Source organism: Sardina pilchardus, chromosome 4 (genome assembly GCF_963854185.1).
Source record: "Sardina pilchardus chromosome 4, fSarPil1.1, whole genome shotgun sequence".
Classification (NCBI taxonomy): domain Eukaryota; kingdom Metazoa; phylum Chordata; class Actinopteri; order Clupeiformes; family Clupeidae; genus Sardina; species Sardina pilchardus.
In genome coordinates, this window is record NC_084997.1 from 568597 (window position 1) to 590140 (window position 21544).

The following is a 21544-nucleotide window of genomic DNA, read 5'->3' on the forward strand; positions in this document are numbered from 1 at the left end:
TCTGCAGAGAAATATGCAAGCATAAAACGAGCGAAAACGAAAAACGAAACTGAAACCAGAGATGAAATCGTCAATCCTGCATAGTTCCTCTTTAACATACTAAGAGTTTGGCATGCTTTATGTCAGTTATTAGCTGTTAGCTAATTAGCTGGTTTCATTCTCATTGAGCTCAATGCAATTCAAACCAGCTAATTAGCTAGCTCTTATCAACTGACCCTGGCAATGTTTTAAAACGAAACTTTCCATTCAGTAGTTTGTTAGCAGCGTCCATTTTAACGTCTTCCGCTGGACATCTAAACAATGGCATTGTGGGGCGCGCTTACTGTTTTGCTTCTGGTTTACAGCCGGGTCCTGTAGTTTTTTTAAGGTGGCCACAGCAGTTTATGAAAAAACTTGTCACAGGTCAGAAAGAGCATTAATCTCCCGATAAAAAAATAACGCCGTTAAATTTTTTTTGAGTTAACGCCAGGGTTTCCCGCAGCGCTTTCCTGCTAAGGCGGCCGCCTTAACAACACAGGGCTGCCGCCTTAACTAGCGTCTTCAATAAATAAATAAATGAATGAATAAATAAATAAATAAATAAATATATTATGTATAGTGATATTCGCCGTATTACTCTGTCATGTTTTCTCCATGTCATTCCAAACCGTAGCCGCTAGTCTCCCTTCTCTGTAGAACGCATAAAAAAATAAACTTTTTCAAAATCGAGTTGGCCTATGCGCACAGGCGACGCGCTCATTCAGCATGAGTATTTGATATCAGGTCAGGTGCCACTGCCACGCATATCTCAGAGTGACTGCGAACACAAATAGCCTAAACCTAGCTAGATTTGACGACTCTCACAGGAATGGTTCTCCGTTGAATCTACCAAATGTGTGGGATGAGCGGCATAACACTTTTGAACGCTTTATCTTTTCTTTTTTTAATCACTCGTCTACTATGAATGCATAGCCCACTGCATCTTGTAATTTGTTGTGACAAATACTTGTGCCATCTAGCCTACAGCTAACAACAACTTGTGACGGCTATTCATTCACGTGTTGTAAATTGTCTGAGGTTTACACAGGCTAGTTTAAACTTTAAACTATAGCCTCTTGTCTCCCATGCCAGTTTCATTCATCCCGACCGGGCGGGACGCATGTTTCCGTTTTGTAGAAATAATTCCTGGATGTTTTTGTTCAGAGCTGAACATGCAACTGTATTTGACAGATCACAGATCTGGTTGCTAGTGACAAAATATTAGTGTTCAATGCGGTACGATCTCGCTAATTATATTTTAAAAAGCATTAAAAACGTTCCGGCTCTCTTAGGCTATATGAGCAACAGGCACGCACAATAAAGGCCTACAGCTTCAATCAAAGAATTGCAGCTTTAGCCTACTAAATCACAATTCATTAACTATACCATACAGTCGCAATGTTACATTTTCATACAGTTTCATCTTTATTTCATGATATATTCTAAAATATCCACCATTGCAAATATTCTTGGTTTTAATAGAATACTATAATATTGACTGGCTTTAAAATATATCCTATGGTGCTATGCTGAGCAGTGCAAAGGTTTTGAAAGATACAAAAGGCCCTGCATTGGAGTTGTAAACTTTTAAGGTATAATATTGTCTAAATTGTGTTAATGATGTTTAATTGGTTGCTGATTCAATTAAATCTGATACAATGAATGTGAAATCCAGGTATATTGCTGTCATTAGTGTCAAAATTCAACATTTTCAACATTAATGAAATGCTGACAGCCTACTAATTTTTTACTTCAGCTGACCACCTTGTCTTAAAGTAAATCAGAAAAGAAGTTATTTAGACAAGTGTGTGCTAGACTGCTCCTGTAGCCAACAATCTCTACCCTTTGGGAATTTAACTGTTATATGATCCTTGGTGATGTAAATTATGAAAACCTCTTTCTTTGGTTGGTCTTGATGCGGCCTTGACTCCTTTAAGACTCAGTCTCGACTCAGACTTGCTTCCTAAAAGACTCGGCCGTTGTCACTCGGTCTCGGCTGCAGTTCAACCAACGGTCTCGACCATTTTTTTGACAGCACTAAATAACATTGTTTGTATTTGGGGGCCTAGCAGGGACGTTTTCTTATTATTGGGGGCCTAGCAGCGAAGCTGAAGGACCCCATTGTTTTTGTTAGTATTTTATTATTATACTTTCTCTGCCATGGGAGTCCATGGCGGCTCATAGAACTATGTGGTAAAAAGTTGTGAAATTTGGCACACTGATTGGGGAAAGTCACATGATTCATTTCACAATTTTTCTGCACCTCAAGTGATCTAGCGCCACCAATGTGTCAAGGTTGGCATTACATCCATGCGCTTGACATTTTAACCGTTACCAGATCTTAAACACTGAGGTATATTTGGTACCCGTGGATGATGCAGAGTTCAATGCACTCCATGACATCAATTTAGGTCACATGGGACTTTCCACCATACTGGATATTATCAAAAGTGAAACTAAATGTTCACAGGTAACAGGAAGTGAGCTCATATCTCAGCAACTCTTTCACGTATCAACACCAAGCTTAGTATATAGGTACAGGACCCAATGGCTTGGCATTAAAACGTACATGTGGCGTTAACACTGTGGAAGGTCCTAAGGTTTTAAGAAATGTTAAAGCAACCCAAGCCTCAATATATCTCCCCACAAGCCTGTCACAATTGTTGCATTTGTTTCAACTTACCACTGAAACAGTCCTTGCAAAAGAGCGTTTCAGGATGTGGACTGGCTCACTGGTCTGCTGCTTCCCCTTTGCTGTGTTACCATCATTAGATGGCAACCTGCAGGAACAATGGCAATTTAAGTGCAAAGACTATTAAGAGACCTTGGGCCCAAGTTTGAGAACAGAATCTCCCAATGGAAAACTAAATCAAGGCCGGGACTAATATGGATGAGACCTCTCTGGCAAGGTGAATTTGAATACACCAATCACATAAATAAAATCTATCTATCAACTTATAAATGTCAACATTCCCTTTATGCCAAGGGATTTGTAGAACTATTCAGACATGCAACCAGCAATATTGACATTTTACACACCACTTCACGCAGTTCAGCTAAAGGAAGTCCGTTTTCATAACTGTTACTTTCTAGGTTTGACTGTAGATGTAGTAAGTATTAAAACTCGTAACGTAGATGTAGTGAGCACTAAAACTCGTAATCTTGATTATTGAAAAACATGGAAAATGCAGTAAACAAGTGTGGGAACAGTAGGAAGGAGTAACCTCCACATTAGTAACTTTTCCGACGTCTGCCAACTGCCTGAGAACAATAGACAGCACCGGTCGACCTCGAAGGCTGTTATCCCGCTTATCTCCAGTTTGTATTCATCACATGTATATTTAGTCCACCGTTGCCACTTGTGTAGTGTTAATTTCCTATTACAATGTAAACGTTTACATCGCTAAAACTGTCTTGATTGTGGAACTACTTTCCGCCACAACTTTCTACTTGCAGGACAAAACTGCCGTTACAAGTTCTAAATGGATGGTTGCTATGGCCAAAGGCCAGTCGTTAGTTCTAAATGGCTGGTTGCTACGGCCAAAAGCCAGTCGTTAGTTCTATCTCTCCCGTTGTCAAGCAGGCATATCCTAGGATTCTGATGAACGTTAACTTTGAAAGATCGCTAATTTTCTTAGCCTACTGCCACCCAAGATAGCTCAGCTACAATGTTACTATGTTCTGCACGTCTGTATTTCAGCTTGGATGCAACGTGACAGTTCATTTAAACTTCGCAACGAGTTTGGCGAATTAATATTCAAGTGTGATACGGGCAACACATTGGAACTACTTCGAAGGTAGCAGGTTATACAAAGTTAATGGCCACCCCATCAGCCAACCAGAGAAGGGAATTCCATTGTTGAGGGAGATAATGGTCATTGACTGCAAGGTAATTCATTATGCATTTGGATGTCCAGAAAACCATGAGGTGCTAAATCTGCTAAAACTGACCTTTTGATTCTCCAGCCTAATTATAATGGTTGCAAATGGGCTTATAAAATAACATCTGAGCATTTATTTAGACAGACCATAGTTGCATACCAACTATGGCAACATCACAGAGCAAGATCACATAGCCTGTTCATCCATTCTATGAGCCCTTTCAAAGGCTATTGTAAAACACTGTACTCTCATCTGACACTCCATTTAAAAGGTATTGCTCAACACTGTTACTGGTTGACTTTAACCAAATCTTTTATTAATCAACTTCAGTCTGGCTCTGCCCTTGTGCGTCCAGACCAAGATCTGCATCCTGTGTGCATACACTTGTTATCGCCAAGAGATTCCGTTTTCAAGTTTAGGCCCCTTGTATGAGAAATGATAAATTGCTAGAAGTAGAAGAGAAAACTTACCTATACAACAACTGAGGTATTTGGCCTGCATTCACATCAGTACCATTGTTGGACTTCTTTGAGCTCTTGAACTGAAACATCACACTGCAATCGAAAATAGACATTTTCCACTAACTATTGTTAAGTCAAAGCTCTAGCGAATGTATAGCATTTTCCTTAAATTCACTATTTTATCTCCCATATCTCAGAGAATCACCACAATTGATTTGCACATAATACTCATAATCCTACAGCAATCACATTTCTATGTGTACTTGTTTACTTCACAGTACACATACACAAGGACGTGAGGACCAAAAAGCAGGAAAATTTAAAAATTTGCATGTAAAAATGTGTGCCACACGCAGATTTCAACTGTTATTTCAACTATTTATGCAATAAAATGAAGCTATGTAGTGTGGCCTTTTCTCCCTTCTGTAACTTATTTAGATGTTCAGTCCCACACTCTACAGCTAAAGCCACCATCTTAAAGGGATATTCCGCCATTTTCGGAAATAAGCTCATTTTCCACCTCCCCTCGAGCAAAACAATTGATATTTACCTTTTTCCCGTTCATCCAGCCATTCTGTGAGTCTGGCGATGCAACTTTTAGCTTCAGCCTAGCATAGATCATTGAAACGGATTAGACCAGTAGCATCTCGCCTGCTAGCATCATGTTTAAAAGTGACTAAGATTTCCGGTAATTGTCCCATTTAAATCGTGTCTCTTCTTAAGTTAGAAAGTGCAATAAGACCAACTGAAAATGAAACCTGCCATTTTTCTAGGCTGATTTGGCATGAACTACACTCTCATCTGGCGTAATAATCAAGGCAACTTGCAAACGTACCATGGGCGCAGTGATATCACGCAGCATCTGAAAATAGTCCCCATAGACAACAAGCAGTAGTAGTGCCAGTAGTTTGCAAGTTGCCTTGATTATTACGCCAGATGAGAGTGTAGTTCCATGTCAAATCAGCCTAGAAAAACGGCAGTTTTCATTTTGAGTTGGTCTTATTACACTTTCTAACTTGAGAGGAGACAAGTTTTAAATGGGAAAATTACCAGAAATCTTAGTCACTTTTAAACATGAAGCTCGCAGGCGAGAAGCTAATGGTCTAATCCGATTCAATGATCTATGCTACGCTGAAGCTAAAAGTTGTATCGCCAGACTCACAGAATGGCTGGATGAATGGGAACAAGGTAAATATTGATTGTTTTGCTCGAGGGGAGGTGGGAAATGAGGGTATTTCCAAAAATGGCGGAATATCCCTTTAAGGACAGTCTGAGATTGAAATGGAAGGCTTAAAGGCAGTATGGCATATAACAGCTTTAATTGAAGAAAATGTAATTTACTCTTACGCAGTACATACGACACATACATAATACAAACATGTGTCCACAAACATGACTGTGTTTAAAACAGGTTTACCAACAATATCAGAACATAACACAATAATCAAAGTGCCTCAAACTTAGCATTACATTCACATTCAACATTCAACTAATAATGTTGTCAAAAAGACATGTTTGCAGGGCGCATTTACCTGTCATCAGTAGTAATAGTGGCTTGGCCATGTGAGCCACAGTCACTACTTGGGCCAGACACGCGAGCCCATGCAACATACCACCACCCTTGCTGCAGCAGCACTGGCTCATCAAACATCATGGCATATTTCTCCCTGTTGAGGAAAAGCCCAATAATGCTTTGACAGTAATCAGCTTGGTTGTCATTGATTAAAACGTGTAGTGTAGTTTAATTCTCACAACATTTTATTATAAAATCCATCTTAAACCGCATTCTAATTAGTGCTGTGCGATATGGACAAAAAGTTATATCCCGATATAGGCAATTCTATACCACGATAACGATATATATCCCGATATAGAATTTCTACTTAAAATTATATATTTACATCCACACATGAATGCAATTTTTTCTTATAATTTCTAAACATTTTTTAACAGTTGTGGTTGTGTACAGTAGGTGTAATTAAGTGCCTGTCGCTTTAAGAAATATGTGAGAGAAAATAATGACGTTAAACCCAATAGTAAGCCTAAATGATCTAAATGCCATAGCCTAGATTGGTTAGCAACACACATTTGAGAGATGCAAGTGAGCAAATCAACTTGATATTAGCCTATACTTGTGTATTACAATAGCATCACTTAAACTAGCAGCAGTGTCTCGCTGTTAATAGCACTGCTGCGCATACCAGTGTGTGTGACGGGGGGAAAGACGCACAGCCACAAGCTAGCTTTTAGGGGAGACCTGCCTTGCGCACACCGCTTCTTCAGAAGAACACAGTCATTCTTAAACGTATTGTAAAGTAGGCTAACATTAGGTGTTGTGACATTTTTAATTTCAGGGTATTGCAATACTTTTGTTGTATCGGTGCACCGTGCAACACTAGTCTTTATGCCAACGTCAAAAAAGTTTAATTTGTTTACTATTAGCTGCCTGCGTTCATTTGCCTGGCCACCCATCCCGAGTCAGTAAATTAAGTTTTCGTTGCCCGCTGCGAGAAGCGGCAACGCACCTGCAGTTTAATTGTCTGAGCAGTCACAGCCACACACGTTAAAATTACGATATAAACGGTAGAGGACTGTATCGTACGATAGACATGTTTCTGTCGTACAACGATATATACCGTAGTATCGCACAGCACTAATTCTAATGTGTTGTATCTTTTATTTATAATTGACACAATCAGTTACCTAGCAGCACAGTCATAGGCCAGTACATCAGTTTCAGCTAATAACTCGCCATCTGTCTCATGATCACCCCCATCTGGGCCAAGCTCAAACATCTGCAATATAAACAAAATATCAGCAGTTTAGTCACTAGGCAATATGGCAAGTCATGGACAATCTTAGATATGCAGCCTCAGCCTGCACTTTGTACCTTCTTTGTATCCACCTTCAAGAGTATTTTCCATGGCATTGTACACCGTTTTTATTTTTTACATGTTAGTGGGATATACACATAATTTATTATGCCAGAATTATTGCATTATCATTTCAAAAGTGCTTATCCAACCTTAACATTTATTTGAAATATAAACTAATAAGAATGTGGGATGGGATGGGGACAGCAACTTTGTTTCGGAAAAGAGAGCTATGGTAGGGATCAAATGAAGACGTCAGTGACAGACAATGTGGTGGTGTTTAAGTTATAACCAAACTTAAAACAAGGTACAAATCATGAACACTTCCGATGATATCAACCTTTATGGTATCATCCTTCTATAGTTTATGTGTCCATGTCAAGTAGCTTTCTAAAAAAAACCCATTAAAGCCTACATCCAGCGAAAATTAACACCAGGGTCTTTTACTGCATTAAAACACATCACATTCTGATGCTTCTACAAACACTCCAGGTGTGAAACAAAACTGTGCATTCCGTTTTTGTGGGTTAGTTGAGAGAGGTTGATGTCAGAAAATATACACTTCTCTGAACTAGTCAGAGATCTCCCTTATTGAGACATCACAATAAGGGAAAGTTTAATGTCACTTAATGTTCCTACATCACCGAGTCATATTCCCGATCGCCCATGCTGCCCGTTGACATAAACATGGAATCAGTTCCTGAGAGGGGCGTGGCCAACAACAGGCCCCAGAAACAGCATATGAATCTGGCAAGAATGGAGCTGCTGATAATGTGGAATCTGAGGGCAATTTTTCAGCTTCAGGGACATGTTTGGCGCAACCAATAGGTCTATTTAGACTTGTTGAAAAAGAAGTATAATATGGGACTTTTAACAAACTAACTCAATTAAATAGTAATTAACTAATTCATTCATTCATTCGTTCATTTAAAACGCACAGTACACATTATCATATAAAAAGCCAGCATTTTTTTCAAAGACACTAACTAACCTTGACTAACCTTGATTTTAGCAGTATATTCTCCACGGCCACCAAACAAACCAAGTCCACCAAGTAGGATATCTGTGTCTGCACAAAAACGGATAGCCTCCACTGAATGAGCAGAGTACCCCCAGCCTCCACCGTGACCTGTGCAGAACATTCATCAGATGCTCAGTTAATCAGAGTGAAGGCTACATAGATGCTATTAAACATTGCAAGTACACAAGGAACTTAAAACACCCTGCATTGCTATCTTACAAAGCTCTTACAAAAATTGCTGGTTTATGCACTGCTTATACAATCAAATGTAACCAAGTTATTAATCTTACATCAAGATAAAAAAAATCTAGTTGTTACATACACAGAATAACTACATTGTTCTTACTTTCAAAGCGGTTTACTACACTGTAGTCCTCTTTGGAATAGACCTTCATCACAGACTGTGTTTCCTCCTCAGAGCAGGCCACACCAACTTTTAATTCCTGCATGGCAGCCAATGTGTCAAGACACCCTGTAGAGACAGATTTTCATAGGAACATAAATATTTGGCAGAGTTATACAAGGATGATTTCCTTTATGATTTCGTTTACATGATTCAGACTAGTCCTAGACTTCAAAAAAACATTTTTAGTGTAGAACTAAAGTAAAGTGTAGAAATTTAGTATAGGCTTAATAGATACAGGAAACTTGCTGTTGATTTATTTACCATATCAGTCTTTGGCTAGGGATAATGGCTATACAGGTGCATCTCAAAATGTATATATATACAGTGGGTATAGTAAGTATTCACACCCATGCTAAAGTTGACTAAAAAGAGGAATATAAAATCATCTTTTGAGAATTGATTGTAATGCCTTAATTCAAAAAATGAGTAAAAATCAAACCGCTAAGGACACTAATTTTCTTTGTGATTGAAGAATGTATCGTAAATAGATAAATGTTCTTCCTTAAATACAGGTTGCATAAGTATTCAACCCCTATGTTAAATTCCCATAGGAGCAGGAGGATTTTTTATATGTTTTTATTTTTAAAGGCCAGCTATTTCATGGATCCAGGATATTATGCATCCTGATAAAGTTCCCTTGGCCTTTGGAATTAAAATAGCCCCACATCATCACATACCCTTCACCATAGATAGAGATTGGCATGGTGCTTTTTCCAGTTAGCCAATTAGCCTGTTTGATGCTCATTGAGCTCAATGCAAATCAAACAGGCTAATAGGCTAACTGGAAAAAGCACCATGCCAATCTCTATCTATGGTGAAGGGTATGTGATGATGTGGGGCTATTTTAATTCCAAAGGCCAAGGGAACTTTATCAGGATGCATAATATCCTGGATCCATGAAATAGCTGGCCTTTAAAAATAAAAACATATAAAAAATCCTCCTGCTCCTATGGGAATTTAACATAGGGGTTGAATACTTATGCAACCTGTATTTAAGGAAGAACATTTATCTATTTACGATACATTCTTCAATCACAAAGAAAATTAGTGTCCTTAGCGGTTTGATTTTTACTCATTTTTTGAATTAAGGCATTACAATCAATTCTCAAAAGATGATTTTATATTCCTCTTTTTAGTCAACTTTAGCATGGGTGTGAATACTTACTATACCCACTGTATATATATATATATATATATTGTGATAAAGTAATGTTTTCCATAATTTATTTTAAAAAGTGTATATATTCTAGATTCATTACAAATAAAGTGAAATATTTCAAGTGTTTTTTTGTTTTGTTTTAATATTGAAATGGAGGCATAAATTCTCTCATATCTTCTGGTAGACTGTATTGGCTCTGGACTTGATAAAACACAGTAGACCAAGACCAGTAGACATGACATGGCACCTTAAAACTACATTGTCTAGCTTTTTGGATCAATTCTTAGCTACATTTTGAATAAATTCTTAGCTTTTTTTTTTCTTCCAAAAATATGTGGTCATTCATGTGTAAGTACTTCCACCAACAAATCAAAGTATTCTCGTAAGTGTAAAATCTGCCATTCAGAATACATCCGAGCGATTCGTCTGTATGGCGACAGCCATGTTTCGACCTGCATTTTTAGAATACATTAGCCAAGGAGGGACATACCTGAAATTCAAGCTTTGCCCTTTGCTTTCATCGCTCAGTTACTGAATGACAGAATTGTGCTCGTGGCTGCTAGGAAACCCCTAATGTTGAATCACCTGATGGTCTCTGACTCTTGGCACGATGATAAAATTAACTTGAACTACATATCTTGTATAGTAATGTCAAATAACCTTAGCACTGATAAGTTGCTTGCTGAATATAAGCCAAAATATCAAATCCACAATGACATTGTTCATCATGCATGAAGTATATGAGCTATAGTTTCACAGACTAAATTGCCTGTATCATTTGATTTCCCTTTACTCTCTCATGACGTTAAAGTTTGCGCCTCTGCACGCCGGCGCCGTATTATTAATTCCACCACCGCTACTCGTTTCTCTGCTGCATTTGAGAGTGCTGCTGAGGCTCAATCAACTCCTGTCTGCCTGGACATAGTACAATTGACCTCCTCTTTCTATTCTACCTGCCTTAACATCCTGGACAGTGTTGCGCCTTTTAAAACACTTCGCCCTAAAACAAAAAAAGAACCTTGGCTCACTGACACCTCTCGGTCAGTCAGGCAAGAGTGCAGGAGGGCAGAACGCAGATGGAAAAAGGATAAACTACATGTGTTTTTAGACATTTTGAAGGAAACATGGGTTAAATACCAGAAAACCGTTAAATCAGAAAAGAACAAATACTTTTCAGATATTGTTCTACATAACTGTGATAAACCACGTGTTCTTTTCAATACTATCAATACTGCTCTTAATAACAACCAGCCTGTGGAGCTAGACATCTCTGCAATGAGTAGTGAAAAATTCTTGCAATACTTTGTCTCTAAAATCTCCAGTATTAGAGCTCTTATAAACCCGCCCTCTTTTGACCCTTCCATTTCTATCACCTACACTGCAACTTTCAGTCAATTTGAGCCTATATCACTGTCTCATCTGAGTAAAACCATTGGCCAAATGAAAATCTCATCTGGTCCAACAGACACCGTTCCTCCTCTGCTTACTAGACAGACAATTGAGATTACAGGTCCCAGCATATTAGCCATTATGAACTGCAGCTTTGCCTCAGGGGCCGTCCCAAAGAAATTTAAGCATGCTATTGTACAGCCGTTGATTAAAAAAAGGAACTTAGACACCACAATCCTCTCAAACTATAGACCCATCTCAAAACTCCCATTCCTGTCTAAGGTTCTTGAGAAACTAGTGCTTCAACAGCTGCAGTCCTTTTTAGATAAACATGGTATTATATCCTGGAACCTCTTCAATCTGGTTTTAAAGCCCTCCATAGCACTGAGTCTGCGCTTCTTAAGGTTTTCAATGATCTCTTATTAGCCACAGACTCTGGAGATTCTGCTATTCTGATCCTACTGGACCTCACCACAGCATTTGACACGTTGATCACAATCTCTTAATCTCCCGTCTTGAGCACTGTGTTGGTGTCAGAGGCATTGCTCTGGAATGGTTTAGGTCCTACTAGGGTTGGGCATCGAAAACCGGTTCTGTTTTGGAACCGGGTTTAACTTATTAATTCCATCGACAACTCAAGTGAATTTTAGGGTGGGAAAAAAAATCCCTGACTGAGAAATAATCATTCTTCATAAAATCACCTGTTCCACAATTATTGGCACCCCTAACAATTCCTAGGAAATAAATGTAGTTAAAGTATTTCTGTCATTTCTACAGTAGTTTACAAAGTCGATCAGAGTATGTAGGAACATTTATTTAGTAATTCTTAACATCCTGTTTCCCTGGGCTGTAAATATGACGTCACACAGAGGCCATTTCTCTTCAACATGGGAAAGACAAAGGAACACACTGTTCAAGTAAGGCAGATGTGTGTCGACCTTCACAAGTAAGGCAATGGCTACAAGAAAATAGCCACTCGCATACCTGTCCATATCTATGGTCAGAGGAATCGTTAAGAAGTTTAAAACAACTGGAACAGTGGTAAACAAGCCTGGAAGAGGACGCATGTTTATTTTGCCACCACGCACAGTGAGGAGGATGGTAAGAGAAATAAAAAAAATCTCCAAAACTCACTGTTACAGAATTGCATTAAATGGTTGCATCTTGGGGTCACAAAGTCTCCAAAACAACCATCATGCCCTATCTACATGCCAACAAGTTGTTTGGGAGGCATGCACGGAAAAAAACCTTTCTCACTCAAAATCATAAGCACAAACGTCTGGAGCGGTACTGGGCCTTCAACTGGGGCCGTGTGCTTTGGTCAGATGAGACAAAGTTAGAGCTTTTTGGCAACAAACACTCTAAGTGGGTCTGGCGTAACAAAAAGATGAGTATGCAGAACAGCACCTCATGCCCACTGTGAAGTATGGGGGAGGATCGGTGATGCTGTGGGCCTGTTTCTCTTCGAAAGGGCCTGGGAACCTTGTTAGGGTGCATGGCATCATGAATGCTTTGAAATACCAGGACATTTTAATTCAAAATCTGGTGGCCTCTGCCCGAAAGCTGAAGATGGGTCGTCACTGGGTCTTTCAGCAAGATAATGACCCTAAACATATGGCCAAGTCTACACAGAAATGGTTCACCAGACACCGTATCAAGCTCCTACCATGGCCATCTCAGTTCCCAGACCTCAACCCCATTGAAAACCTGTGGGGTGAGCTGAAGAGGAGAGAACCCAGGTCGTTGGATGATTTGGAGACTTTGTGCAAAGAGGAATGGTCGAAGATCCCTCTTTCTGTTTTCTCTAATCTTGTGAAACATTATAAGACAAGCTTAGGTGCTGTTTTATTAGCAAATAGCAAATTGTGGCACACATGATTTGATGTAAAATAATTATTTCTTAATGTGGGATTTTTTTTCCTTCTAAATAAATGCACTTGTATTAAAGGTTGGATTTTACGCTTTTTTTCATTGTGGTCCTATATTATTTGGGAAAAAAATGAATTTATTAGAAGCTAAAGAGCACATCTTAACCAGGGGTGCCAATAATTGTGGAGGGCGTTGTATAATACTTATCAAATTTCATATTTTTACATAATTTAGTGAAAAATCACTTTTCCAAGATATTTTTGAGATACAGCTGTTATAACTCTTGACAATATGAGCTTAATGGCCATACTTATTTTGATGTTCATATTTGTGAGCAAAAGAGCACACCATTTCCTATGCATTTAGAACCTCAATTAACCTTCAGATATTTGCACACCTATGAAGAAGTTGTCACATTATGCTTGTCAGTGTATGCTTTGGCTTGGATGCCAAACAGAATCCACTGCAAAAACTGCTTATCTAATAAAATCTAACCATGTGTTATTAACCTTATATCAAGATCAAAATATCTAGCTGGTATTGTTTTCAGTATAAAGCGACTTACCTAGCACCTTCTCTTAAAATCATTTGCTAGTGTATCCTTAAAATATGTCAAACTACAAACCATTTTGTTTGTAAAGAATGTGCAAATTATTTAAGCAAATTAACATAACACAGACGTGGCAACAATGGTATAAATTGGATTATGGACACCACGGAATTCAGATACTAATACACATTATTCATGGTGTAACGGCCACAATACATTAATGCACGTTTGAGGTGTAACAGCCACGAAGCATTACATCTTGGCCTTATTAACATCTCAAAGTACATTAACTTTTGATACCGGACCGCTGTGTCATCCATTATTCCTTACTTGGAACAAGTATGAGCACAGAGACAATGTCCATAAAAGGAGTGCACAATAATGTTAGGATATTGCCAAAAGTATTGGGTCATCTGTCTTGACTTGCATATGAACTTAAAGTGACATCCCATTCTTAATCCATAGGATTCAATATGACGTTGGTTCACCCTTTGCAGCCATAACAACTTCAAATCTTCTGGGAAGGCATTTCACAAGGTTTAGGAGTGTGTTTATGAGCATTTTTGACCATCCTTCCAGAAGCGCATTTGTCAGGTCACACACTGATGTTGGACGAGGAGACTCTCTGCTCACATTCATCCCAAAGTATGGAATTGTCCAAAATTTCTTGGTTAAAGTTGAAGCATTCACATTTCCTTTCACTAGAACTAAGGGGCCAAGCCCAGCCCCTTCCTGTTCCAACATAACTGTTCATCAGTGTGCAAAGCAAGGTCCATAAAGACATTGGTGACAGAGTTTGGTGTGGATGAACTTGACTGGCCTGCACAGAGTCCTGACCTCAACCCAACAGAACACCTTTGGGATTAATTAGAGAATCAAAATCAAAAATTCCCATAAACACACTCCTAAACCTTGTGAAAAGCCTTCCCAGAAGAGTTGAAGCTGTTATAGCTGCAAAGGGTAGACTGATGTCATATTAAACCCTATGGAATAAGAAAGGGATGTCACTTCAGTTCATACACAAGTCAAGGCAGGTGACCCAATACTTTTGGCAATATAGTGTATGCTCTAGTTCTTGTCAAGTGAAAGCTTCAAAAAGTGAGCTTTCTGATATTAAAAAGTGGCAATTAATACTAATACTCTCAGCTAAGCCATACCCAAAATGTGCAGGGCCCCATGGGAGCGGGTTGTTGTGGCATGGGGCCCTGAGGGCAAAGCTAACTCAGGGCTCAGGATACTACAGCGCCCTTGGATGTCTGACGTCGCAGGCACACGTGCATCAGCAATGACAGCATTGTAGCACCACATCTCCCGTGTGGCAGGTAAGAACCTGAGAAAAGAGATGACAGAAGATGGCATTAGAGCATTACAATAGTAAACAGTACTTACTGCACACAAGACAATGCAAGTAGTAGTTAGACAGATTGATCTGCAGTGCTTCCCCTACACATTTTTCCAGCAGTAGTGCTGTTACGTGCCAGAAGTTGTAACCAAACCAAGGCAAGAGGGTCTGGGGGTCTGGGGGTACAGAGGTTAGATTTGCTATTTCTATCTATGGATGGAAATATTTCTTTTTGTCGTTTTTGCCTTTATTCATGTATGACAGTGAGGAGTGAGACAGGAAGTAAGTGGGAGAGAGAGATGGGGTGGAATCAGGAAATGACCACAGGTCGGATTTGAACCTGGGTCTCCGTGGTGGGCTCACAGACACATACATGGTATGAGCACTAGCCTCTTGCGCCAAGGATGGAAATATATCTTCTGTAGCCTTTTTTGCACTTTTTGCACTTCATAATTCATTGTCATCACACAGGTGGTATACTGTGTGATCACACCTATATGATGAAGGGATAGAGGTTAAGAGTGATAGAGTGATGGAGGTATAGAATGACAGAGGGATAGAGGGATAGTGAAGGCATAGAATGATGAAGGGATAGTGATTGAGGTATAGAATGATTAAGGGATAGAGAGATGGAGGTACTGAATGATGAGGGGATAGTGATTAGAGGTTAGATTCTCTGCCCGAGCCCGAGCCCGACCCTGACCCTGGCCGATATTTCTCGCCACAATCCTCGGGCCGGGTCGGGTCGGGCCCTTGATCAAGCATTTGCGTTTTGGTAACGTTACTTTATTAGCCCTTAGAGCCCGATTGACGTAAAGTGCATGTGTCAAAAACCACACCCATGCTTCTCTGTTACATTGCTCTGCGATTATTAGTTGCAGCGAGATGAGACCTTTAGCGAACAAGTATGACAATTTCTATCATATTTACAGTCAACCGCAAATACTCGCGAACCATGATATGGCACGCATGCCAGATGAAAGAGGAGAAACAGAGATATCCATTGATACCAAATACATCCTTCTGGGTTAGGCTATAAAACAGACGAATTGACAGCAAAATAATAACTAAATTTAGCTCGACTTACCACATGATTTGTGTGCTTTTGTGGCATAGTATGTTCACAATCCAATCATGTGTTTAGATGCAAGGCACATTCATAATCCGGTTTTGAGATCATAGCAAATCCCTGCATGGAATCCAATTCGAGACTCGTATTGCATACTCATGTTGCATCCATATATATATATATTTAGTAAATTAACTAAATGTGTACAAAGTTGCACAAGTTAAAAAATGCAACACATGTCATGCGCAGCGTCTCCTCCACTCGCACGCATCACTGCTCTGCTGTATATGGTACATTGTGTAGCCTAATAAACAAACAACGCAGTTTACATGCTTGGTCCTTGTTGCATTATTCATTAAGATAATTCTAAACAGATTTCTGTAGTTCAAACAACTCGGAATTGTAGTTAGAAGGTCAATTACAGCGGCTCACGTATTAAAAAATTGTCGGGTTTAAATCGGGCTTGGGCTCGTTATTACAGTTAATGCGTCGGGCCTAGGGTTGTTAATGAATAATCGAATATCGAATAATGTTTGTTAAGAATTTATTCGACTAAAAGCAATGCCTAATGAATATTCGTTATAGTCTCGCGCAATATGAGAACAGCAACATTTTCCGGTATTTTGCGTGCTTGACAAAAACAAGCAGAGATGAAGCGAGCGAGGAGAAGTGCTGGACCTCTTCTTTATTTAGGGGCTCATGGGAACAGGGTACCTAGTAAAACGTAAGCAGAAAGTGTTGTGGTTAGAACGTGAAGTGCGGGGGTTAGAGAAGTGTGTGTTATGTTATTGAATGCGGGAGAAGTGTTTTGTGAAGCATGTCCATAAACGAAAAGAAGCCTATTAAACTGGTATTCCGAGACATCAAGCCTCCTTCGTTTCATCACCAATATACCAGTAGGATAACCTGTGTTTGAACGATTACCTCGCGAGCTGCCGGCAAGTGAAGTTGAAAGTGATAAGATAACGAGCCGACCGGCAAGGTAAATGTTCATCCAACCATAACGAAACCAGCACCGGAGATGACCAGTGGCCGTTGCAATCGCTAGCCTACATGTTCAAATAGGACCTACGTCAGATGGCATAATGCCCTGTAAAATAAAGTTTACATCTTGTTGTAAACAACTTATTTCTTGATAAAGGTATTTTTTTCAATATCATCATTAATATCAATTGTGTGCGTGTTGGACATGTGGGAGTGATGGGTGGGGGCAAATGTTTACACGGCTCTGAATGCCACGTGACGTCATGATTTAGCAAATAATCGATTAATTGTTCAATAACGTTATGATTAGTCGAACATGAAAGTTCATCTAAAGTCCCAACCCTAGTCGGGCCGGGCCGGGCTCGGACACAAAGTGCACAGGTTCGGGGAGGGTCGGGCTTGATTTTTTGGGCCCGATCTAAACTCTAATAGTGATGGAGGTATAGAATGATGAAGGGATAGAGTGATAACATGATGGAGGTATAGAATGATGGAGGGATAGAGGGATAAAGTGATGGAGGTATAGAATGAGAAGGATAGAATGATGAAGGGATAGGATAATAGGGTGATGGAGGTATAGAATGATGGAGGGATAGAGGGATAGTGATGGAGGTATTGAATGATGAAGGGATAGAGTGATGGAGGTATAAAATGATGGAGAGATAGAGGGGCAGTGATAGAGGTATAGAATGATGAAGGGATAGAGTGGTGGAGGTATAGTATGATGAAGGGGTAGAGTGATGGATATAGAATGGTGGAGGGATAGAAGGATAGTGATGAACCGATCAAATGAAACAAATATATATAAGCAGCAATAATACAGTGTTAAATATTGTTACTTACATCCGATAAAAACGTGCACACTTTTCAAATTCTCGTCAGGCAGTAATTTGGTCTAGTTGTGTCTATGCAGTGCATGCTGCTTTGTTTACTATCAGAGATGGCAACGCCGTAAGTGAATGTGCATGACAAACTCAAATGTAACAACAAGTTTAAACTAGAAAATGTAATTCCATGGAAGGAATTACCATTGCATGTAAATGTAAAAAGGTTGCTGTGTAAAACATTGTATATGTTAAGAAGACAACATATGACACAGTAGGCTAGAATAGATAAATAATTAGCCTAACCCAATTACAGTTCCACTGAAATTACTTGAATTATTTAATTACTTGAAAAGTGATTTATGAAAATGCATTACAATTGTGGACAGTAGGCTAGGCCCTATTTCGGAAAATCTCTTCATTTATTAAAATAAAAGACTGAAATTAAGTTGCCAACTTCAAACGAGTTGGTAGGCTACTGAAGTTCACCTACAGTGAAACGACTGGTAGGATTGCCAAGCTTACAAACATAGCAGCTATACTTTAATGCAGGTAAAAACCTAGGGTAAGAGCTTAGACCTCATTGGAATACGGAATACAATCAACGATGATGCTATGCAGCAACAGGTAGGCCTAGGAAATTATATAACAAATGTAACGTTAGCTTATGGTAGGATATTTTAATGTACACAACCATATTACATATAGCTAAACACGAATGCTAGCTTGCTAACAAACAAACATGAGAATGATAGCAATGTAGTTTGTAGCCTACTGTAGAAAAGGCTGTGAGAAGAAGGCTTAAACCTAAATGGTGCAACTCGCATGTCTATCAGGTTGGACTTCACTTAGGACGCTGAGTTAAGACTGGGCTAGACCCTGTTGGTGCAACCGGTCCCGACGTGAAACGTTAGCTGTGAGCTGGTTGTCGTTAGCTAAATATAGTGCTTACATTAACGTTAGGTAAGGTAACGATTGATAACGTCACCTAGAGCTAACCGGTTACTGTAACGACAAGCAAATCAAGATATGAGTAGGCTACTGCAGGAGACAAGAAGATAACGTTCTGTGGCATGGTTTCAACGTTAGATTGCGTCTTCTAAGGATCTTGATACAGCTGTACAGCTTAATGTACGGAAGCCGAGAGAGGCCAAGTCATATCATTATTTTTTTAACCTCGTTATCTCGAGATATCGAAATAATTCATTTGTGATCTCGGGAAAACGACACAATTAATCCGTGATCACAGGAAAACGACCAGGAAACGTATAGCCAAAGATCGTATAGTTATGCGTAGTTGCCACAGACTAATCTTAAAATTATTTCCAATTATGAGACGCAGTGCGTCAACCCCTGATCAAAATGTTCCCATCAGCTGGTCGCTTAGCCTATTCCAGACAAGCCGATGGAGCCTAGGCTACAAACTAGAAGCTAAGTCAAGCAAAAAGGGGATGTCAGTCGTGTGAGCACTAATGCGTTGTTTTCTCGAGATCTCGACTTAATTGTGTTGTTTTCCCGAGATCACAAATTAATTATTATTTCGATATCTCGAGATAACGAGGTTAAATAAATAATGACATGACGTGGCCTCTCTCGGCTTCCGTATTAATGAGCACTACGTAACAATACATCTTTGCCGTCGAAGCGTCTCAACGTTAACTCTATGGGATTTTTGAACTCTTAAATCGTAAATATCTCAAAAAGTATAAAGTTCACAAATGTGAAAAATACATAGAACAAATCTCCGTTTCAAGACCTAGCTTTCTCGCGTCGCAACAGCGTCTTGGATCACCCATATACCTTTAAACAAATAGCGGATGGCGGGCGGGTGCGGTTCTGAAAAAACGTAGGTGCAGATGGATGGCGGACGGATGATGAGTTGTATGATGCGGTTGCGGATAGAATAATAGTCCATCCGCACATCTCTAAGAGGTATAGAATGATGAAGGGATAGGGTGATTGAGGTATAGAATGATGGAGAGATAGAGATGGAAGTATAGAATGATGAAGGGATAGAGTGATGGAGGTACAGTATAACATGATGGAGGTATAGAGGGATAGTGATGGAGGTATAGAATGATGAAGGGATAGAGTGATGGAGGTATAGAATGATGAAAGGATAGAGTGATGGAGGTATAGAATGATGAAGGGATAGAATGATGAAGGGGTAGAGTAATGGAGGTATAGAATAAGGGGGGTTGAAGGATAGAGTGATTGAGGTAAAGAATGTTGACGGGATAGAGATGAAGGTACAAAATGATGAGATAGAGTGATACAGTGATAGGGGTATGGAATGATGGCAGGATAAAATGATACAGTGATGAAGGTATAGAATGATTGAGGGATAGAGAGTTGGAGTGATGGAGGGATAGAGTGATATAGGTATGGAATGATGGCAGGATAGAATGATAATGATGGAGGTATAGAATGATGGAGGGATCTGTGGAGAATGGATCTGATGGAGCTGTGTGCAGAATGCAAATACGATTAAAAATCATATCAATTCAATGATACTTTTCTCACAAACCATGTCTCACCACAACTTGGCACTAACATCATGGGAAAGCTTAGATTCCACTCATTGGTGATGTGCTGATGGGACGAGTACTTTTGGCTAGTTGAACCTGGATGGATGGGGTGTTGCTAGGGTGTAGCCGTAATGTTAGCCTAGCCTACTGCCTAGGCTACTTCAGAACGTATGGGCTCCAGGCTTGTCTTTGGGCATGTAATCCCCTGATATGTAACCTTTATGTAACCTATGTCCTGAATAACAGACCAAGCAAGGATTTGAAACAATTAACCTTGTCATGACTTTCAGAAAACAATTTCAAGATAATACTGCCTGTTGTGCTTTTACGGTGTCCAAGTGAATGTCCTGACACTACTGATCATGTGAAGATTTTGCAGCGTTGGTGCTGCGACGGTGCTGAATATGTTGTAGGGGATCTGATGTACACAGTATTTGCAAAGAGTAGACCAACGTCATATTAAAGGTAGGGTATGGAATTAGCTTTTTTGGTCATTTTTGCAAAATCACTTGAAATCCTATTCCTAACCCACTTACAGCCACTGAGTTGGAAGCACTGAAATGGAAATTAAACATGTCAATCATCTGCGGAACGGGCAGGGCTCGAAAAACTCCAGCCAATAGTATTCTAAACCCCATACCATCATTTCACAGCTCATTTGTCAATCTAACTGTCTTCCTCTTCTTCCTCCTCCTCCTCCTCCTCCCCCTCCCCCTCCCCCTCCCCCTCCTCCTCCCCCTCCCCCTCCCCCTCCCCCTCCCCCTCCCCGCACGCGCGACCCGTTCGTGCACATAGCACGAAAGCTGTTGACCGCGAGTCAGTGCTGAAACTAAACTAACTAGGCCTGCTACACGTCCCATAATGTTCCCCAAGTTGTATGTGTCAGTGTCACTTCATTTCTATACATACTAAGGCAGCGGATACCTACGGAAACTCATTCACCCACGCAATAAATAAGCTATGTAGCAAAAAATTACATTTTACCGTGACTCGAAGAGTGTTGTAAACATGAAATCGAAACTTAACCGCTTGGAGCTACAGTGGAATAGGCGAACCAGCGGGCCAGCACTAAACTCGGATATTTCAGAAGATAAACGCCCTGGTAAGAACCAAACCAGATTCTGTTCAAATATACACACCTATGGCTACTGAAAGATGTAAGGTAGCCT

At 39.8% G+C, this 21544-nt stretch overlaps 1 protein-coding gene across 17 annotated transcripts in view; it reads right to left on the reverse strand.

Annotated features, from left to right (window-relative positions):
• Window positions 1-21544, reverse strand: part of mycbp2 (MYC binding protein 2) — a 306540-nt gene that overhangs the window by 195997 nt on the left and 88999 nt on the right. For all 17 annotated transcript variants that reach the window (XM_062533688.1, XM_062533704.1, XM_062533694.1 and 14 more), the window contains 7 exons: window positions 14786-14958; window positions 8602-8727; window positions 8236-8363; window positions 7065-7156; window positions 5894-6028; window positions 4371-4454; window positions 2702-2798 (listed from right to left, as the gene is read on the reverse strand). In XM_062533688.1, coding sequence (XP_062389672.1) covers window positions 2702-2798; window positions 4371-4454; window positions 5894-6028; window positions 7065-7156; window positions 8236-8363; window positions 8602-8727; window positions 14786-14958 — 835 coding nt within the window. The remainder of the gene's footprint in view (window positions 1-2701; window positions 2799-4370; window positions 4455-5893; window positions 6029-7064; window positions 7157-8235; window positions 8364-8601; window positions 8728-14785; window positions 14959-21544) is intronic.